The 16,563-nt window shown below is 47.6% G+C and overlaps 1 protein-coding gene across 2 annotated transcripts in view; it reads right to left on the bottom strand.

Moving 5' to 3' along the window:
- Nucleotides 1-216: 216 nt before the first annotated feature.
- The window catches only part of LOC139259964 (ras-related protein Rab-10-like), a 147,420-nt gene continuing 131,073 nt past the window's right edge, over nt 217-16,563 (bottom strand). For both annotated transcript variants that reach the window (XM_070875970.1, XM_070875979.1), the window contains one exon: nt 217-841. In XM_070875970.1, coding sequence (XP_070732071.1) covers nt 749-841 — 93 coding nt within the window. In that variant the 3' untranslated portion in view covers nt 217-748. The remainder of the gene's footprint in view (nt 842-16,563) is intronic.

Raw genomic sequence — 16,563 nt, 5'->3', positions numbered from 1 at the left:
CCACCAGTTGAGGAGGGTTAAAATTTCTCACATTGTAACTGAATTAACTTTACAACAAATGTTCCAATAAGCAAGTATCAATATAAGAAATTAGATTTTAATTACATTGTGAAACATCACTTTTAGAGCATCTATCTAGGAAATTACAACATTCATGCAGTACATTCAAAGGAAGAGCACAAAACTGCTCTCATTGACAACAAATTAGCATTCTCATTCAAAAGGTGGTCTATAATATACTACAGTTTACACTTGTGCAAGTAGAGAATTCTCTTTTTATATAGGAGTCCTGCAGCTATATCTGAAACTAGGAATGCTTGATACTGATATAGGATGCAAAGTATTTGGTTATCCAGCACTCATATCGCTCCCCTGAAATAGCTCTCTACCTGTTCAGGAAAATCAAAAATTCTAATTTAAATTTTTTTTGTTGCAGAGCTGGTTTTGAAGCAGAATATCAGATTACAAAGTTAAAAAGCAAATAAATAAGGGACTGTTTTGTTGAACATTCTGTGGAGAATGTAACATGCACCTGATTGGATTTCTAAATGCAAACAATTAGACAGGGCAAATGAATGTGGTTTGCTGAGTGCAACAGGAGATAATCTGAAAATTTATGTTGTAACATCAACTAAAAAATTGAAATTTAATGCAATTGTGTTCAAGGAGAAGACATAGCTTGAAAGGTGTCTTTAAAAGATATTGTCAACTTCATAGGCCATTAGTCAGAATACCATGTAAGTTGTAGTCACATGTCTTTGATGGTTCTTCCAGTGCAACAAGTTTGAACTGAAGATTCCTTAATAATAACTGCATCAGCATTTGGCAGAAATTTGGTATTCTAGAAAAAGATAAAAGGTAAGATTATCATAGGAGAAAGACAACTCAAACAAAAATCATGTGGTGGGGTGGGGGTGGGGGTATTTTCCTCCGCGATTCTATCCAAAGTCACAGTGGAAATGGAAATAAAATGGGCCGATGAAGCCAACTGTCACCACACTAACCGACCAGGATTTCCCTACCCCTGCGCTGCTGGAACTGCCATTGCTTGTTCCTTCTCTGCCCGTTGCATGCAAATGGTAGCGGGTGGATGGGTGTTGCCTGAGTCTTTCCAAATTCTTCTTTCTACCAGTATTACTGCCACTTCCCAGGGCTATCATGGGACGGTGACAATAGGGTCTGGGTGAACAAAGCTCAAGATGGAAGACATAGGCCCTAATTTGAACTACACCCACCTGGGAGACACCGGGCAGGGGAGTTATAAAAATGAGTCCAGTCACTTACACCCTCTGATGTACTGCTTGCCTGCTCAAAAGAGCAGGTTAAGATCGGAACATGGCGAGAAGGCAGTGGAGTCATTCCTTAAATATGCAGATTGGGTCCAATAATGTTATCGGGACTCGATCTGCAATTTAAGTCAGATGCCTGAGCGGAAGAGCAGTGACAGCTTCCCTGTCAGGCCATACTTGCCGGGCCCTGTATTGTGGGCCAGAAGAGGTCCAGCAATGTAAGTGTAAAAACATTTATTTCAGGTTGCCTTGTGGACCAGGAAGAGCAGAAGTGGTCCTGTGGGCCTCACAAGGAAGTCTTTGGACTTCCCTTACACCAGGAAGGCCCTGATCATGCCAAGAGACCCTATCCCATCCATTGATCGCAGCCAGAGCCCTCCCTGCCCACATCGCCTCCAGAGTCCAACTCCTCAACTGACTGCCAGGGACCAGTCTCACCAATGCCCAGCTGCGGCCTCCTGCCAACAAACTCCTACTCTCGTACGCTAGCCAGATAGTGGAAATACCACTGGAGCAAGCCACCACTATGGAATACCCTCAGTCGGGAGGAAGAAGTAGCTCTCCAAATTCTGGATATATAGAGTTAAGCTGGCAGCAGAAACTTGGTGAAGAAAGAGCAAAGAAAATCAGAATTCTTCTTGGCTTAATGTGATTTCTCAAAGTATTGCTATGCCCATAAACTCAGCAATTGTGTTATGGATGTTAACTGGGTTTTATCTACCCGAGGGCGCGACTGTCGGAGTCCTAATGGTCACTGGCAGACACGTGCAAACCAGGTATATAATGTTGGCAGCCATGTTGAATTCTCACTTTGAGAGTAAATAAACTGGAGTAAGGTCATGCCTGAACTAGCTCACCGTACTTAGCCTCGTGGAGTTATTCGATACTTAACAATTGGCGACGAGTTAAAAATACGAACTTTCACACAACCATGTCTGTTGGAATTTTGGAGAGATTCGTGGAAGGAGAAGATTGGGAGGATTTCACTGATCGCCTCGCCCAGTACTTCGTAACCAATGGATTGGAAGGAACTGATAACGCAATTAAGCACAGGGAGGTTCTCCTCACCGTTTGTGGGTCAAAAATTTATGGCCTTATCAAGAATCTGCTCTCAACAACTCCATCAATGGATAAGACTTACAATGAATTGTGTACGCTGGTTCAGAACCACTTTAAACCGAAGGAAAGCATCATCATAGCGAGGTATCGTTTCTATAAGCACAATTGCTCCGAGCGCCAGGATGTGGCGGAATTTGTCGCTGGGCCGTGCAACTTCGGAGCTGCATTGGAGGAAATGCAGCGGGACCTTTTCGTGCTTGGCATTGGCCACGAGGTCATCCTTTGAAAGCTGCTGACTGCTGAATCTCTAGACCTGAGCAGGGCCATCACGATCGCCCAGGCATGCATGTCCATGGACGAAAACTCGAAACAGATATCTTCCCAGCATCGAACTCACAGGCAAGTACTGTGCATAAAATAATATCATCAGCAGGCAGAGCTGCACATGTCAGGGCCTACCCGTCTGCGTTCGTACGACCTGTAACTGCTCAAAGTCTGCCATCGGGGGTGAATCAAATCTCGCCTTGTTGGCATTGCGGTGGCTATCATCGGACCCATCAATGCCGATTCAAGCAATAAGTGTGCAAAGGCTGTGCAACAATGGTGCACCTTCAGCGAAAATGTCTGCAACCGAGCAAGCATGCTGCGACACACCACGTGGCTGAGGATGATCGATCCAGCGTGGATCAAGCGGCACAGGCAACTCAACCCAAGGTACAAGACGAAGAAGTGTATGGGGTACATTCTTTTACCAAAAGTCATCCGATAATGCTGGAAGTTAAATTAAATGGGGTGCCAGTATCCATGGAATTGGACACGGGTGCGAGTCAGTCAATAATGAGCCAGAGGCCTTTAGAAAAGCTGTGGGACACTGAGGCAAAAAGACGCAAATTGAATGCAAAGCTGTGTACCTACACCAAAGAGCTCATACCAGTCATTGGCAGCATGGCAGTAAAGGTATCACACGATGGAGCTGTGCATGATTTATCATTGTGGATCGTTCCAGGCAATGGCCCAATGCTGTTTGGCAGGAGTTGGCTTGAGAAAATTAAATGGAACTGAAACGATATTAAAGCCTTATCATCAGTGGATGATGCTTCATGTGCTCAAGTGCTGAGCAAGTTTCCCTCATTGTTCGAACCAGGCATCGGCAACTTCACGGGAGCCAAGGTGCAGATCCACCTAGGCTCAGATGCAAGACCCATCCATCACAAGGCTCAGGCGGTTCCGTACATGATGAGGGAGAAAGGTAAGATCGAACTGGACAGATTTCAACGGGAAGGAATCATATCACCAGTCGAGTTCAGCGAATGGGCCAGTCCAATTGTTCTGGTGTTGAAAAGGGATGGCACGATCAGGATCTGCGGCGACTACAAGGTAACGATCAACCGAGTCTCGATACAGGATCAGTACCCGTTACTCAAGGCTGATGACTTGTTTGCAACGCTAGCAGGGGGAAAGTCGTTCACCAACTTGACCTGACCTCCGCTTACATGACACAGGAGCTGGTCACATCTTCAAAAAAACTGACGTGCATCAACACGCACAAAGGACTGTTTATATACAACAGGTGCCCTTTCGGAATTCGCTCGGCGACAGCCATATTTCAGAGAAACATGGAGAGTTTGCTGAAATCTGTCCCGAGAACCGTCGTGTTCCAAGATGACATCCTGATCACTGGTTGTGATGCCACCGAACACCTGCACAAACTGGAAGAGATTCTACGTCGTCTGGACAGAGTGGGACTCAGGCTAAAACGCTCCAAGTGCGTTTTCATGGCACCAGAAGTTGAATTCCTGGGGAGAAAGATTGCAGCAGATGGCATCAGGCCTACGGACTCGAAGACAGAGGCCATCAAGAATGCACCCAGACTCCAGAGTGTGACGGAGCTGCGTTCGTTCCTGGGTCTTCTCAACTATTTCGGTAACTTTCTATCTCGTTTGAGCACATTGCTAGAGCCCTTGCATGTGTTGCTGAGAAAGAGTAATGACTGGGTTTGCGGCAAATCTCAAGACAGGGCCTTTGAGAAGGCCAGGAACCTGCTACGTTCCAATAAATTACTGGTACACTATGACCCATGTAAGCGGTTAGTGCTGGCCTGCAACGCCTCATCATATGGGGTCAGTTGTGTGCTCCAGCAAGCCAATGTATCAGGCAAACTCCAACCAGTTGCATACGCATCCAGAAGTCTGTCTAAGGCTGAAAGAGCCTATAATATGGTAGAGAAAGAGGCCTTAGCATGTGTATATGCGGTTAGGAAAATGCACCAATACCTGATTAGGCTTCGGTTTGAGCTTGAAACAGATCACAAGCCGCTCATTTCATTGTTTTCTGAGAGCAAAGGTATAAACACCAATGCCTTGTCCCGCATCTAAAGATGGGCACTGATATTATCCGCATATGCTTATGTCATCCGCCACAGACCAGGCACTGAAAACTGCTGATGCGCTTAGCCAGCTACCATTGCCCACAACCGGGGTGCAAATGTCGCAGCCTGCGACTTGCTGCTGGTCATGGATGCCTTCGAGAGCGAGGGGTCACCCGTCATGGCTCATCAAATTAGGACCTGGACCAGTCAGGATCCTGTACTGTCAAGCGTAAAAAGGTGTGTCCAAAATGGAAATTGGTCTGCCATTCCCAGGAAAATGCAGGATGAAATTAAGTCTTATAGCTGCCGCAAAGGTGAATTGTCTATTCAGTCTGATTGTCTGTTGTGGTGTAATTGTGTTGTTATGCCAAAAAAAGGCAGGGAAACTTTTGTGCGAGATTTACACACTACCCACCCAGTCATTGTCATGATGAAGGCCATTGCCAGGTTTCACGTTTGGTGGCCCAGCATTGATTCGGACTTGGAGTCATGCGTGCATCAGTGCAACACTTGCATGCAACTGAGTAACGCACCTGTGGAGGTTCCGCTGAGTCTGTGGTCATGGCCATCCAAACTGTCGTCATGGATCCAAATAGACTTTGCCGACCCCTTTCTCGGCAAAATGTTTTTAGTGGTAGCGAACGCTTATTCCAAATGGATTGAATGCGTAATCATGTCATCCAGCACGTCCACAGCCACTATTGAAAGCCTCCAGACCATGTTCGCCACCCATGGCCTGCCCGACGTCCTTGTCAGCAACAACGGACCGTGTTTCACCAGTTCGGAGTTCCACGGGTTTATGGCCCTTAATGGCATCAAGCATGTCAGGTCTGCCTCTTTCAAACCCACGTCTAACGGTCAAGCGGAGCGGGCTGTCCAAACCATTAAGCAGAGCCTAAAACGCGTGACTTACGGCTCCCTACAGACCGGCTTTTAACGCATTCTGCTCAATTACCGGACGAGACCCCACTCGCTTACCGGGGTCCCTCTTGCCGAGCTGTTAATGAAGAGAGACCTCAAAACCAGGCTCTCCCTTGTACACCCAGATCTCAATGATCATGTCGAAACCGGAAGGCAATGGCAGCAATGGTACCACAATCGCGCAGCCATATCACATGACATTGCTGTTCATGACCCTGTGTTTGTCCTGAATTATGATCATGGTCCAAAACGGGTTGCTGGCACAGTTTTGGCCAAGTAGTCAAACTGCTAAATGGCCAAACGTGCAAGAGGCACATCGACCAAACCAAACTGTGATTCACAGGCAACCCAGAACAAATTGAAGATGACATCATCATCGACCAACCAACACACATCCAACCATCAGTTGATCCTTGTGCCATTCACGAAGATGAACCTATCATCCCCGACACCTCCTGTCAGACCGGCTACTCTGCAATGAGGCAATGGTCCTACTAACTCACCCAAGCTTGGGTTCGAACTGAGAAGATCAACCAGGGAGCAGAAGGCCCCGGACCATCTCAACTTGTAAATACAACCTGTACCAAGGTCTTTGGGGGGAATGAGGTTATGTATGTTATCTGGGTTTTACCTGCCACTGGAAGGCGCGACTGTCGGAGTCCTAATGGTCACTGGCAGACACGTGCAAACCAGGTATATAATGTTGGCAGCCATGTTGAATCCTCACTTTGAGAGTAAATAAACTGGAGTAAGGTCATGCCTGAACTAGCTCACCGTACTTAGCCTCGTGGAGTTATTCGATACTTCCAACAAATTGATTCTTCAAGGGGCAATGTCACTGTTTGTACAGCTAATCAAGCTTCTCTGACTTTCACTTCAAAGGAGGAGCCTTTCGACAAGAGGTTAGTCACTCTGATGAACCGCCAGGCACTTCCAAAGAAATAGCTGCGACATACCCATGAATATGCCATTACTGTCATTTCCTCACAATCTCTGTCATGGCATCTACTTTGCACAAGCACAAGCACAAGAGACACTCATACATGAGGAAAAACTTAATGACTCATAAGGGTTGTCACCTACTGAAGCACTGGGCAATAGTGAGGATGAGAGCCTGGTAATAGAAGGAAGGGAGGGGCCATTTCTCCACAGAGGGGGCAGTTGACTAACCTCCATCTTGACCATGCCTAGTCTTCAAAGAGTAATGATTAAGCAGCAAAGATCTCATGCAGAGATAGTGAAGACAGTTTCCATACATATAAGTGCGAGAGGTTCACTACCTGCATCTGCAACACATTACAAGAAGTATCTCTTGATATGCAGAATACCGTGGAGGCAGTGACAGCCCAGAAGATTCTTGCAGTATGAAGATGCTGGGAAAAGCTTCTAAGATCATTATTGGCTTCGAGAATGGCAGTGACCAGTGCTTCCATAGATGGTTTCAGCATGACAATGTCCCAGGACTTGCAAGAGCTGATTGGGACTATTCAGTCTGTAATGAGATGACGCCAACCAATAGAACTGTTCCACTTGTGTCGTGCATCAGTGTGCTGGAAGAACTGAACACACATGTCACTGTCTCTCTGGAGAGTGGCAGTGAGCCTGCTCCCTTAAGGCCTCGTCCGATGTCCAGAAAAGGGCCTGGCATCCCTTGCTGTAGCAAGAGAAAGGCTGCCAGAAGCAAGTCCCTCTGAGGCGGCAACTATCCTGAGGCTAGATTCACCTTAAGACTGGCTCCAGGGAACCATACCCTGCCAACCATTGCTCAACCTCATTTCATTCAGAAAGCACCTTAGTATGAGTAGTAGAGTAAGAGCTAGAACAAGTCAGTTAGCTGATACAAAGAAGAGTCATGAGGGTGAAATTGGCTTGCTGTCCGCCTCCCGTTAGCACCACCGGGGGGTGCTAACAGGGCGCAACTGTGTTTGCGCCCCAGGCCGGTGGGGGGGGCACACTACAGGCTCCTGCAAAATTGTGCGGAAGTTAGCGGAGGCGCACACCGGTAGTGCCCCGTTCCCAGCGGTAGCGACCCAGGCCACTGTGCCTCCGGCGATGACGTCATTGCCGTGCACAGCAATCTGATTTCACACCGTGGCAGCCCCTTTCCATCCACCGCAGCAAATTGGGCAGTGCCCCGTGAGGCCTCCATGGGTCGCGAACCAGGCCACACTTTGCTTGCGGGGCAAAACTTAAAGGGAAGGTGCACACCGCCATTTTGTTTTGTCCTCCGACTTACTGGTCTGGCCTCCGTGAGTTTTCATGCAGAGTCCGTGCTGTGATGATGCAGCCCGGCATTGCACTTCGGTGCTGGGCTGCAGCCACGGCACCCCGCATCCCCAGTGACCGAGTGGAGGCCCCTTAAACCCATGCAGAACTCGCAGCCTGCCCTCTCCTTTAGCGGAAGGGGAAGTCCCTGTGCTCACATCAGCGCTATGTGGAGAGGCCACGTAATGCTCTGACTTTCACGCCCTTAGAGCACCTGACCTGCCCCCCGAGAGGAAGTGGCGCACCCGACATTGCGTTCCACTTCCTCTCGGGGGCGGTAACCCGAATTTAGGTTGCGGGGCGGGACTTCCACAGCAGGCACAGGAAGTCCCACCTCGCGATGGTTACCACTGATAAATGGGGCAAAACCCAATTTCGTCCCCCTAGTGTTAAGAAGTGGTTGTAGATAAAGAGAATTAATTTTTATGCCACCCTGTTGCTGAATGTGGTTGTTTAACATAAACATGGCCTATCACATAGATTTGTGAGTTGACTTCTGTGTATGCTTTCTGGGAGTTTGATGATGGCAGAGGAAATGAAGATTTCTGAATCATGAAAACATTTGAAAGAAGTCTTAGAACAGAAGAACAGAAGAAATAGGAGAAAGAATAGGTCATTCAGTCCCCCAAGCCTGCTCCGTCATTCAATAAGATCATGGCTGAGCTTCTACCTCAATTCCAATTTCCAAAATATCTATTGATTCCCTTAATATTCAACAATCTATCGATCCCTGTCTTCAATATACTCAACAACTGAGCCTCCACAGATTTACCACCCTCTGAGTGAAGACATTTCTCCTCATCTCAGTCCTAAATGGCCGACCCTTGATTCTGAGACTGTGACCCCTGGTTTCTAAACTCCCCAGCCAGGGGAAACATCCTCCCTGCATTTACCCTGTCAAGTTCTGTAAGCATTTTGTATGTTTCAATGAGATCACCTCTCATTCTTCTAAACTCTAGAGAATATTACAACTTCACTGAAATGCTGGAGTCCATTATTAAGGAAGCAGTAGCAGGACATTTGGAAAAGCATAATACGGTCAAGCAGAATCAGCATGGTTTTATGAAAGGGAAATCATGTTTGACAAATTTGCTGGATGTAACGAGCAGGGTGGATAAGGGGGAACCAGTGGATGTGGTGTATTTGGATTTCCTGAAGGCATTCTATAAGGTGCCACATAAAAGGTTACTACACAAGATAAGAGCTCACGGGGTTGGGGGTAATATATTAACATGGTTAGCAGATTGGCTAACGAACAGAAAACAGAGAATCGGGATAAATGGATCATTTTCTGGTTGGCAAACAGTAACTAGTGGAATGCCACAGGGATCAGTGCTGGGACCTCAGCTATTTACAATCTATATTAATGATTTGGATGAAGGGACCGAGTGTAATGTAGCCAAGTTTGCTGATGATACAAAGATGGGTGGAAAAATAAGTTGTGAGGAGGATACAAAAAATCTGCAAAGGGATATAGACAGGCTAAATGAGTGGGAAAACATTTGGCAGATGGAGTATAATGTGGGAAAGTGTGAGGTTATCCACTTTGGCAGGAAAAATAAAAAAGCAACTTATTATTTAAATGGAGAGAAATTACAAAATGCTGCAGTAGAGTGATCTGAGGCACTTGTGCATAAAACACAAAATGTTAATATGCAGGTACACCAAATAATCAGCAAGACAAATGGAATGTTGTCTTTTATTGCAAAGGAGATGGAGTTTAAAAGCGCAAATCTGTGGAATTCTCTGCCCCATACAGCTGTGGAGGTTAATCATTGAATATATTTAAGATGGAGATAGATAGATGCTTGAGCGATAAGGGAGTGAAGGGTTATGGGGAGCAGGCAGAGAAGTGGAGCTGAGCCCAAGATCAGATCAGCCATGATATTATTAAACAGCGGAGCAAACTCGAGGGGCCAAATGGCCTACTCCTTCTCCTATTTCTTATGTTCTTATTACAACAGTGACTACACCCAGTACAAGGATGATGTGTGCATCTGCGCATATTCAGAGGCTGAACTGCAAGCCATCGTCAACACCCTCACTGAGGCGTACGAAAGCATGGGCCTTACACTAAACATCCGTAAGTCAAAGGTCCTCCACCAACCTAACCCCACCACACAGCACTGTCCCCCCTGGTCATCAAAATCTACACGCGGCCTTGGACAATGTGGACCATTTTCCACACCTCAGGAGCCTACTATCAGCAAGGGCAGACATCGATGACGAGGTCCAACACCGCCTCCAGTGTGCCAGGGCTGCCTTCGGTTGCCTAAGGAAGAAAGTGTTTGAAGACCAGGACCTCAAATCTGGCACCAAGCTTATGGTCTACAGTGCAGTAGTGATAACCGCCCTCCTATATGGCTCAGAGACGTGGACCATATACAGTAGACACCTCAAAGCGCTGGAGAAGTACCACCAGCGCTGTCTCAGTAAGATCCTGCAAATCCACTGGGAGGATAGACACAGTGTTCTTGCTCAGGCCAACATCCCCAACATCGAAGCACTGACCACACTCGACCAGCTCCGTTGGGCGGGACAAATTGTCCACATGCCCGACACGAGACTCCCAAAGCAAGCGCTCTATTCGGAAGTCTCACACGGCAAGTGAGCCCCAGGTGGGCAGAGCAAACATTTCAAAGACACCCTCAAAGCCTCCTTGATAAAGTGCAACATTCCCATCGGCACCTGGGAATCCCTGACTCAAGACCACCCAAAGTGGAGGAAGAGCATCTTGGAGGGCGTTGAGCACCTCGAGTCTCGTCACCAAGAGCATGCAGAAATCAAATGCAGACAGCGGAAGAAGCGTGCGGCAAACCAGACTCCCCACCCACCTCTTCTTTCAACCACTGTCTGTGCCACCTGAGACAGAAACTGTAATTCCTGTATTGGACTGTACAGTCACCTGAGAACTCACTTTTAGAGTGAAGCAAGTCTTCCTCGATTTCGAGGGACCGTCTATGATGATGATGACTACACTTCAAAAAGTACTTAATTGACTGTAAAGTGCTTTTAGACGTCTGTTGGTTGTGAAAGACACTATATAAATCCAAGTCTTCTTCGTCTTCTTATAGGCTTAGTCTTCGTAATTTCTCCTTATAGGACAATCCCCCCATCCCAGGAATCAGTCTGGTGAACCTTCATTGCATTCCCTCCATGGCAAGCATATCCTTCTTTAAGTAAGGAGACCAAAACTGTACACAATACTCCAGGTGTGGTCTCACCAGGGCCCTATATAATTGCAGTAAGACATCATGGAGACGAAATTGCCCCTCAACTAAGAATAGGCGCACTCATTGTTTTTGAAGATTTTTGAAGTAGAACGACATTCAGGTGTTAGTTTTCTTTTGGGTCAGAGCGGTGTTCTGGTCGGCTGCGGGGTGGAATTGCTGAGGAATTGGGTCGACCGTCGCTCTGAGTCAGCTGCGCCGCAATGACGACATCAGCACGACGTGGATGTGACGCAATGTGCTGATGCATCACAACATCCCACCCCTTCAGTTAAAGGGGAGGGCCGCTGCAAACTCTGCACTGAGTTTAGTTTGGCTCACGATGCTACCAGGGAGGGTTTCGGCTGTGCCAATGGCCTGGCACCCAAGAGGGTGTGCCGAGCTATCTGTTGGCGGCCCGGCCGAACCCGTGGCCACTATTGTCGGGCCGACCTTGGAGTCGGCCGACAAGTAAAATAAAATGACGTCCGCGGCAGTGCGCCCTCCCCTTTAAGGGCGGATGCGCCACCCAGGCACACACAGCTTCCCGCAGGGGAAACCTGTCAGTGGCACTGATCGGCTGCCGCTCCGCTCCCACAGGGCAATTTTCCGCATGGTGTGGAAAGGAGTCACCGCTGGTCGGAAGGGGTCGGCGCATGCCCAATGGGGCGGCAGCTCAGGCGGCGCAGAAACCCGTTCCTACTGCTCCCTGCCCGGGGCAATTTTGGATGGGTTGTCCCATCCGACTGCCCCAGTCGGTGAGGCCTATCCACTCCATTACCGCCTCTTAGAGTTGGTAATGGGCCTAAAGGAGGGGGGCAATTTCGGCCCCTTTACTCTAAAACTCAAATCCTCTTGTAATAAAGGCCAACATACCATTTGTTTTCTTAATTGCTTGCTGTACCTGCATGTTAACTTTCAGTGATTCGTGTAGAAGGACACCCAGGTCCCTCTGAACACCAATATTTCCCAGTCTCTCACCATTTTAAAAATGTACTACTTTTTTATTTTTCCTACCAAAGTGATTAACTTCACATTTCTTCACATTATATTCCATTTGCCTTTTCTTGCCCACTCACTTTGCCTGTCTATATCCCATTGAAGCCTCTTTGCATCCTCCTCACAACTTACATTTCCACCTAGCTTTGTATCAACAGCAAACTTGGATATATTACATTTGGTCATTGATATAGATTGTGAATAGCTAAGGCCCAAGCACTGATCCTTGCGGTAGCCCACTAGTTACAACCTGCCAACCTGAAAATGACCCGTTTATTCCTACTCTCTGTCAGTTATCCAATCCTCAATCCATGCTAGTATATTACCCTCAATCCCATGAGCCCTCATTTTGTTTAATAACCTATTGTGTGCATCTTATCGAATGCCTTCTGAAAATCCAAATACACCACATCCACTGGTTCCCCCTTATCTATTTTGCTTGTCACAACTTCAAAAAACTCTAACAGATTTGTCAAACACGACAAAATTCTTGGAGAGTGAGATACTTTGTGAGGATATGGGGGAGAACAGGCAGAGGTGATTTGACTTTATTTTGGTAAGCCAACATTTATTTTTTGAAAGCACTAGGCTATTATTTATGCTCCCCTTGCTTTGGTACTTGGCTGCTTGCTATCCTATTCTAGTTCCTTTCCATGCTGCGAATCCTCTTCATGCTGTGGAGCTGCAGATGCTGTCTCTTCCTCGTCATCATCAGCCTTCTGGAACCAGCAAGCCTTCTTCAAAAGCAAAATACTGCAGATGCTGGAATTTGAAAACTTTTCTTACAATGTTATGAAGCACACAACATGCGACCAAGGACCTGAAGACTCTGGCTGGGCTGTACTCCAGTGCTCCACCATATTTATCCTGCCACCTAAAAAGAGACCTCAGATTGTCTATAATCTGCTCCACGACACTTCTTGTGGTCACATGGTCGTATTATATCTGTTATAGGGATCTGTTATCCCTATCTGTCTGCGTAATTTTCACTGAAGTCATCAACCATGAGCGGAGGGGATAGCACTGGTTACCAATTAACGACACTGATACATGGCCTTGAGTCAAGGGGGCTGGAATGGTGGATTGTTGCATAATGCAAGAGTCAAGGCAGCTCTTTGGGTATCTGGCATTGACACATAGGATTAGATGATTAGCACTGAATGCTAGCTACACAATGATGGAATGGAAACCCTCTCTGTTAATGAAATAGAAGGTGTTTTCATAGGTGACTTTGAATGACACAAGTTTCAACAAGTAACATAAGAGCTTAAGAAATTGGAGCAGGAGTAGGCCATTTGGTCCCTCGAACCCGCTCCTCTATTTAATAAGCTCATGGCTGATCTGATCTTGGACTCAGCTCCACTTCCCTGCCCGCTCCCCATAACCCTTCCCTCCCTTAACGTTCAAAAATCTGTTTATCTCCGCCTTAAATATATTCAAAGACCCAGTCTCCAAAAGTCTTTGGGGCAGAGAATTCCACAGATTTACGACCTCTGAGAGAAGAAATTCCTCCTCATCTCAGTTCTAAGTGGGCGACCCCTTATTCTGAAACTATGCCCCCAGTTCTATTTTCCCAGTCCACTTTAGCCAACTCTGCCTTCATACCTTTGTAATCGTCTTTATTTAAGATCAGGACATTGGTTTGAGACCTGCATTAGTGGGAAACCAGTGGAAATGGAAAGGAATGGGGCCGTAAGCACTTTTGGTAAGTTTTAAAGGGGATTTGGTGCTTTTTTTTGACAGCAGAATGGAGGTGTAGTTTTTTTGTGGCAGATTGGAGGTGGCAGCCTTATAGAACCCATGAGCCCAAACAGGCGGTAACTCAGAGGAAGCTCCTCTCCTTTGTCTAAAGATTTTGATCAGAGTAGAACAGAGGGGGCAAAATTTGGTAGAGCCCTGTTTAGGATGCTAACTTTTAACTTTTTGAAAAGTTAGCGCCCGGCAAAATGGCTTGCAAACTTGTGGGAAATTGGGCATTTTTGCCCCAGGAGTGAAGGGGAGCGGTAAATGAGGCGCTAATGGACTCAGTGGGGCACTGCAGGGGCGTTATTACCAGAGATTTGCCCAATTTCAGCTGACTTGCATTCAGCAAGCAGCCTTTAATCCTTGCCTCTAGCTCATTCCAGCTCTTAAAGGGGAAGAAATTTCAAACTGTTGCTGCTCATTTTCAGCAGCTGCACTTGAGTCAGACCTCTCAACAACTGAGACACCTTTGTGCAATGGCTGGTGCGAAGCCTGCTGCAAAGGAGAGGGCCACACGCTTCAATAATGTGGCGTTATAGACATTAGCGGAGAGAAGGAGGATGTTCCCTGCATCTGGAAGGAGGTTGTTGCCACAGGTATTCAGGGCCATGTGATGAGAAGTGGCCGAGGAGGTGTCGGCCTGCACTGTGATAGACAGAACCATGACACAGTGCCGTAAGAAGTTCAACGACCTCAGTCGGGTGATGAAGTTGAGTATGTGCTTCCACACCTCCTACACACCAGCCTCTGAACCTCTGTCTGTGCACACTGTGCAAACCAACATTTCCCCACCACTCAACGACCAAACATGTGCAGCTACTCAGACTCATATCCTCATCTCTCGCCTTACCTACATTCCCAGCTATTCAACCACAGCAAGCATAACTTCCATATACATAGCTGGATTCTTACACACACAAGTTCCTTTCTTTTGCAGGCCAAGATGGTACATAATAGGAGGGTGCATCAGAGGACTGGAGGGAGAGAACCTCAACTGCAGGAGCTCACTGACCTGGAGGAGTGAGTGCTGTGGCACATTGGCCCACAGGTGGTGGGCACTGTGGCCGGCGGAAACGTCGACCCCACTGGGGGCAACAACGGTATCTTTATCCCCTCTCTTTTTCTCATCCCACATCCTCGTCAAACCAGAAGGCTTTATCACTTTCCAGCTCCTGATACTGTCTTCCTTCCTTGCTCCATTCCTGTCCTCTGCCTTCACCTTAATGTGAGTCTTGTGCCATTTATGCTTCCAGGTAACCAGCCAGCAGATGTGCAGCCTGCACCTGAACCCTGCCCGCAGCACAGTCAGGAGGGAGAGGAAGAGGAAGAGGAGCCAAGCACTGCGTCATTGCATCTCTCACCTGCAGGCACCAGCTCAGAGACTGGCACTACGTGTTCGTTGGAGGTTAATTTAGTAAATGGGTCTGCACTGGGTGATGCACCAGGGCCTAGCGGGCTGCAGCAAGGTCAAGGTAAAAGGGAACCCTGGGTGCTATCTCCCCGGAAGGTGAGTTTGCATGCGAGTTCTGCTGCACAGGACTCAGATGAGGACCTCAATGGGCAGGCCTTCACAAAAAGAGTGATGGCTAGGCACTCTGACATGATAGGTGCAATGGCAAGGTTGCCCGAGAGCCTCTTGGCAGTGGCAAGGAGTGTGCAGGAGTCCGCCTCTAGCATTGCACAGAGCTCTGCGCACACCATGGAGCCCATCATTGCCAGTCTGCAGATGATGGTGGACTCTCAGAGAGACTGTGCTGATCCAGTCCTCATGCCGTCAGTGCTTCCATTGCAGCACAGGCGGAAGCAATGCAACGCCTTGATGCTGTAATGCAGACAATGGTTGGCGGCATGGAAGCTCAGACAGCTCTCATGCAGTCTCAGCTGCATGCCACGCAATGTCTTAGTGCTGTCATGCAGTCAGTGACTACTGGCATCGAGTCTCAGATTGCTCTCACGCAGCCTCAGCTTGATGTCACGCATGGTCTGACTGCTGTCATGCAGTCAATGACTGCGAGCATTGAGTCTCAGACTGCTCACATGCAGTCTCAGCTGGATGCCACATGTGATCTGACTGGGTCCATCACAGTCCACCAGGGATCTCATGGTGTCGCAGCAGCCCACCAATCTGTGCTGCAGCAGATTTATGGGGATGCCTAGGTGCTGCCCTGAGGGACTGGCAGTGGGTCAGTGACGCAGGATGACAGCATTCTTGATTCCACCACTGCCACTTCACCATTGCACTTGTCGCTGCCTGTCACCCAGCCAGCCCAGACTGCCCTCCCCCACTGAGGTGGTGCAGGCTACAGCCAGACCTTCCAGCCCATAGCTGGTCGAGGGCATCCTGCAAGGCCATCTGTAGTCTCTAGCCCTGACACACAGCATGCCATGCTGCAGTCACAGGGAAGTCACTGTGGAGGAGCACTAGAATAGCTGAAGCAAAGAGGGGATATAAGGAAATGCATAAGGGTAATTCTTAAATATATTATGATACAGTTAATTGTTATTAAATAAATTTTCATTGGAATGCTTCATTTTTGCTGTTGTCTCTCATTTCAGTTTTGGGGCCTTGGTATGGAAGGGCAAATTTAAGTGGTGATGGGGATGTCCAGAGGAACGGCGAAGTGGGTTGGAATTCACTGGAACCTGTAAAGTCCTGACCCTGCAGTACAGACTTACACGAGGCACATGCTGAAGTCAAGTCACTCTGGAC

The sequence above is a fragment of the Pristiophorus japonicus genome, chromosome 1 (assembly GCF_044704955.1).
Source record: "Pristiophorus japonicus isolate sPriJap1 chromosome 1, sPriJap1.hap1, whole genome shotgun sequence".
NCBI lineage: Eukaryota > Metazoa > Chordata > Chondrichthyes > Pristiophoridae > Pristiophorus > Pristiophorus japonicus.
The sequence above is the reverse complement of the archived record's forward strand: the minus strand, read 5'-3'. Positions and strand labels throughout refer to the sequence as shown.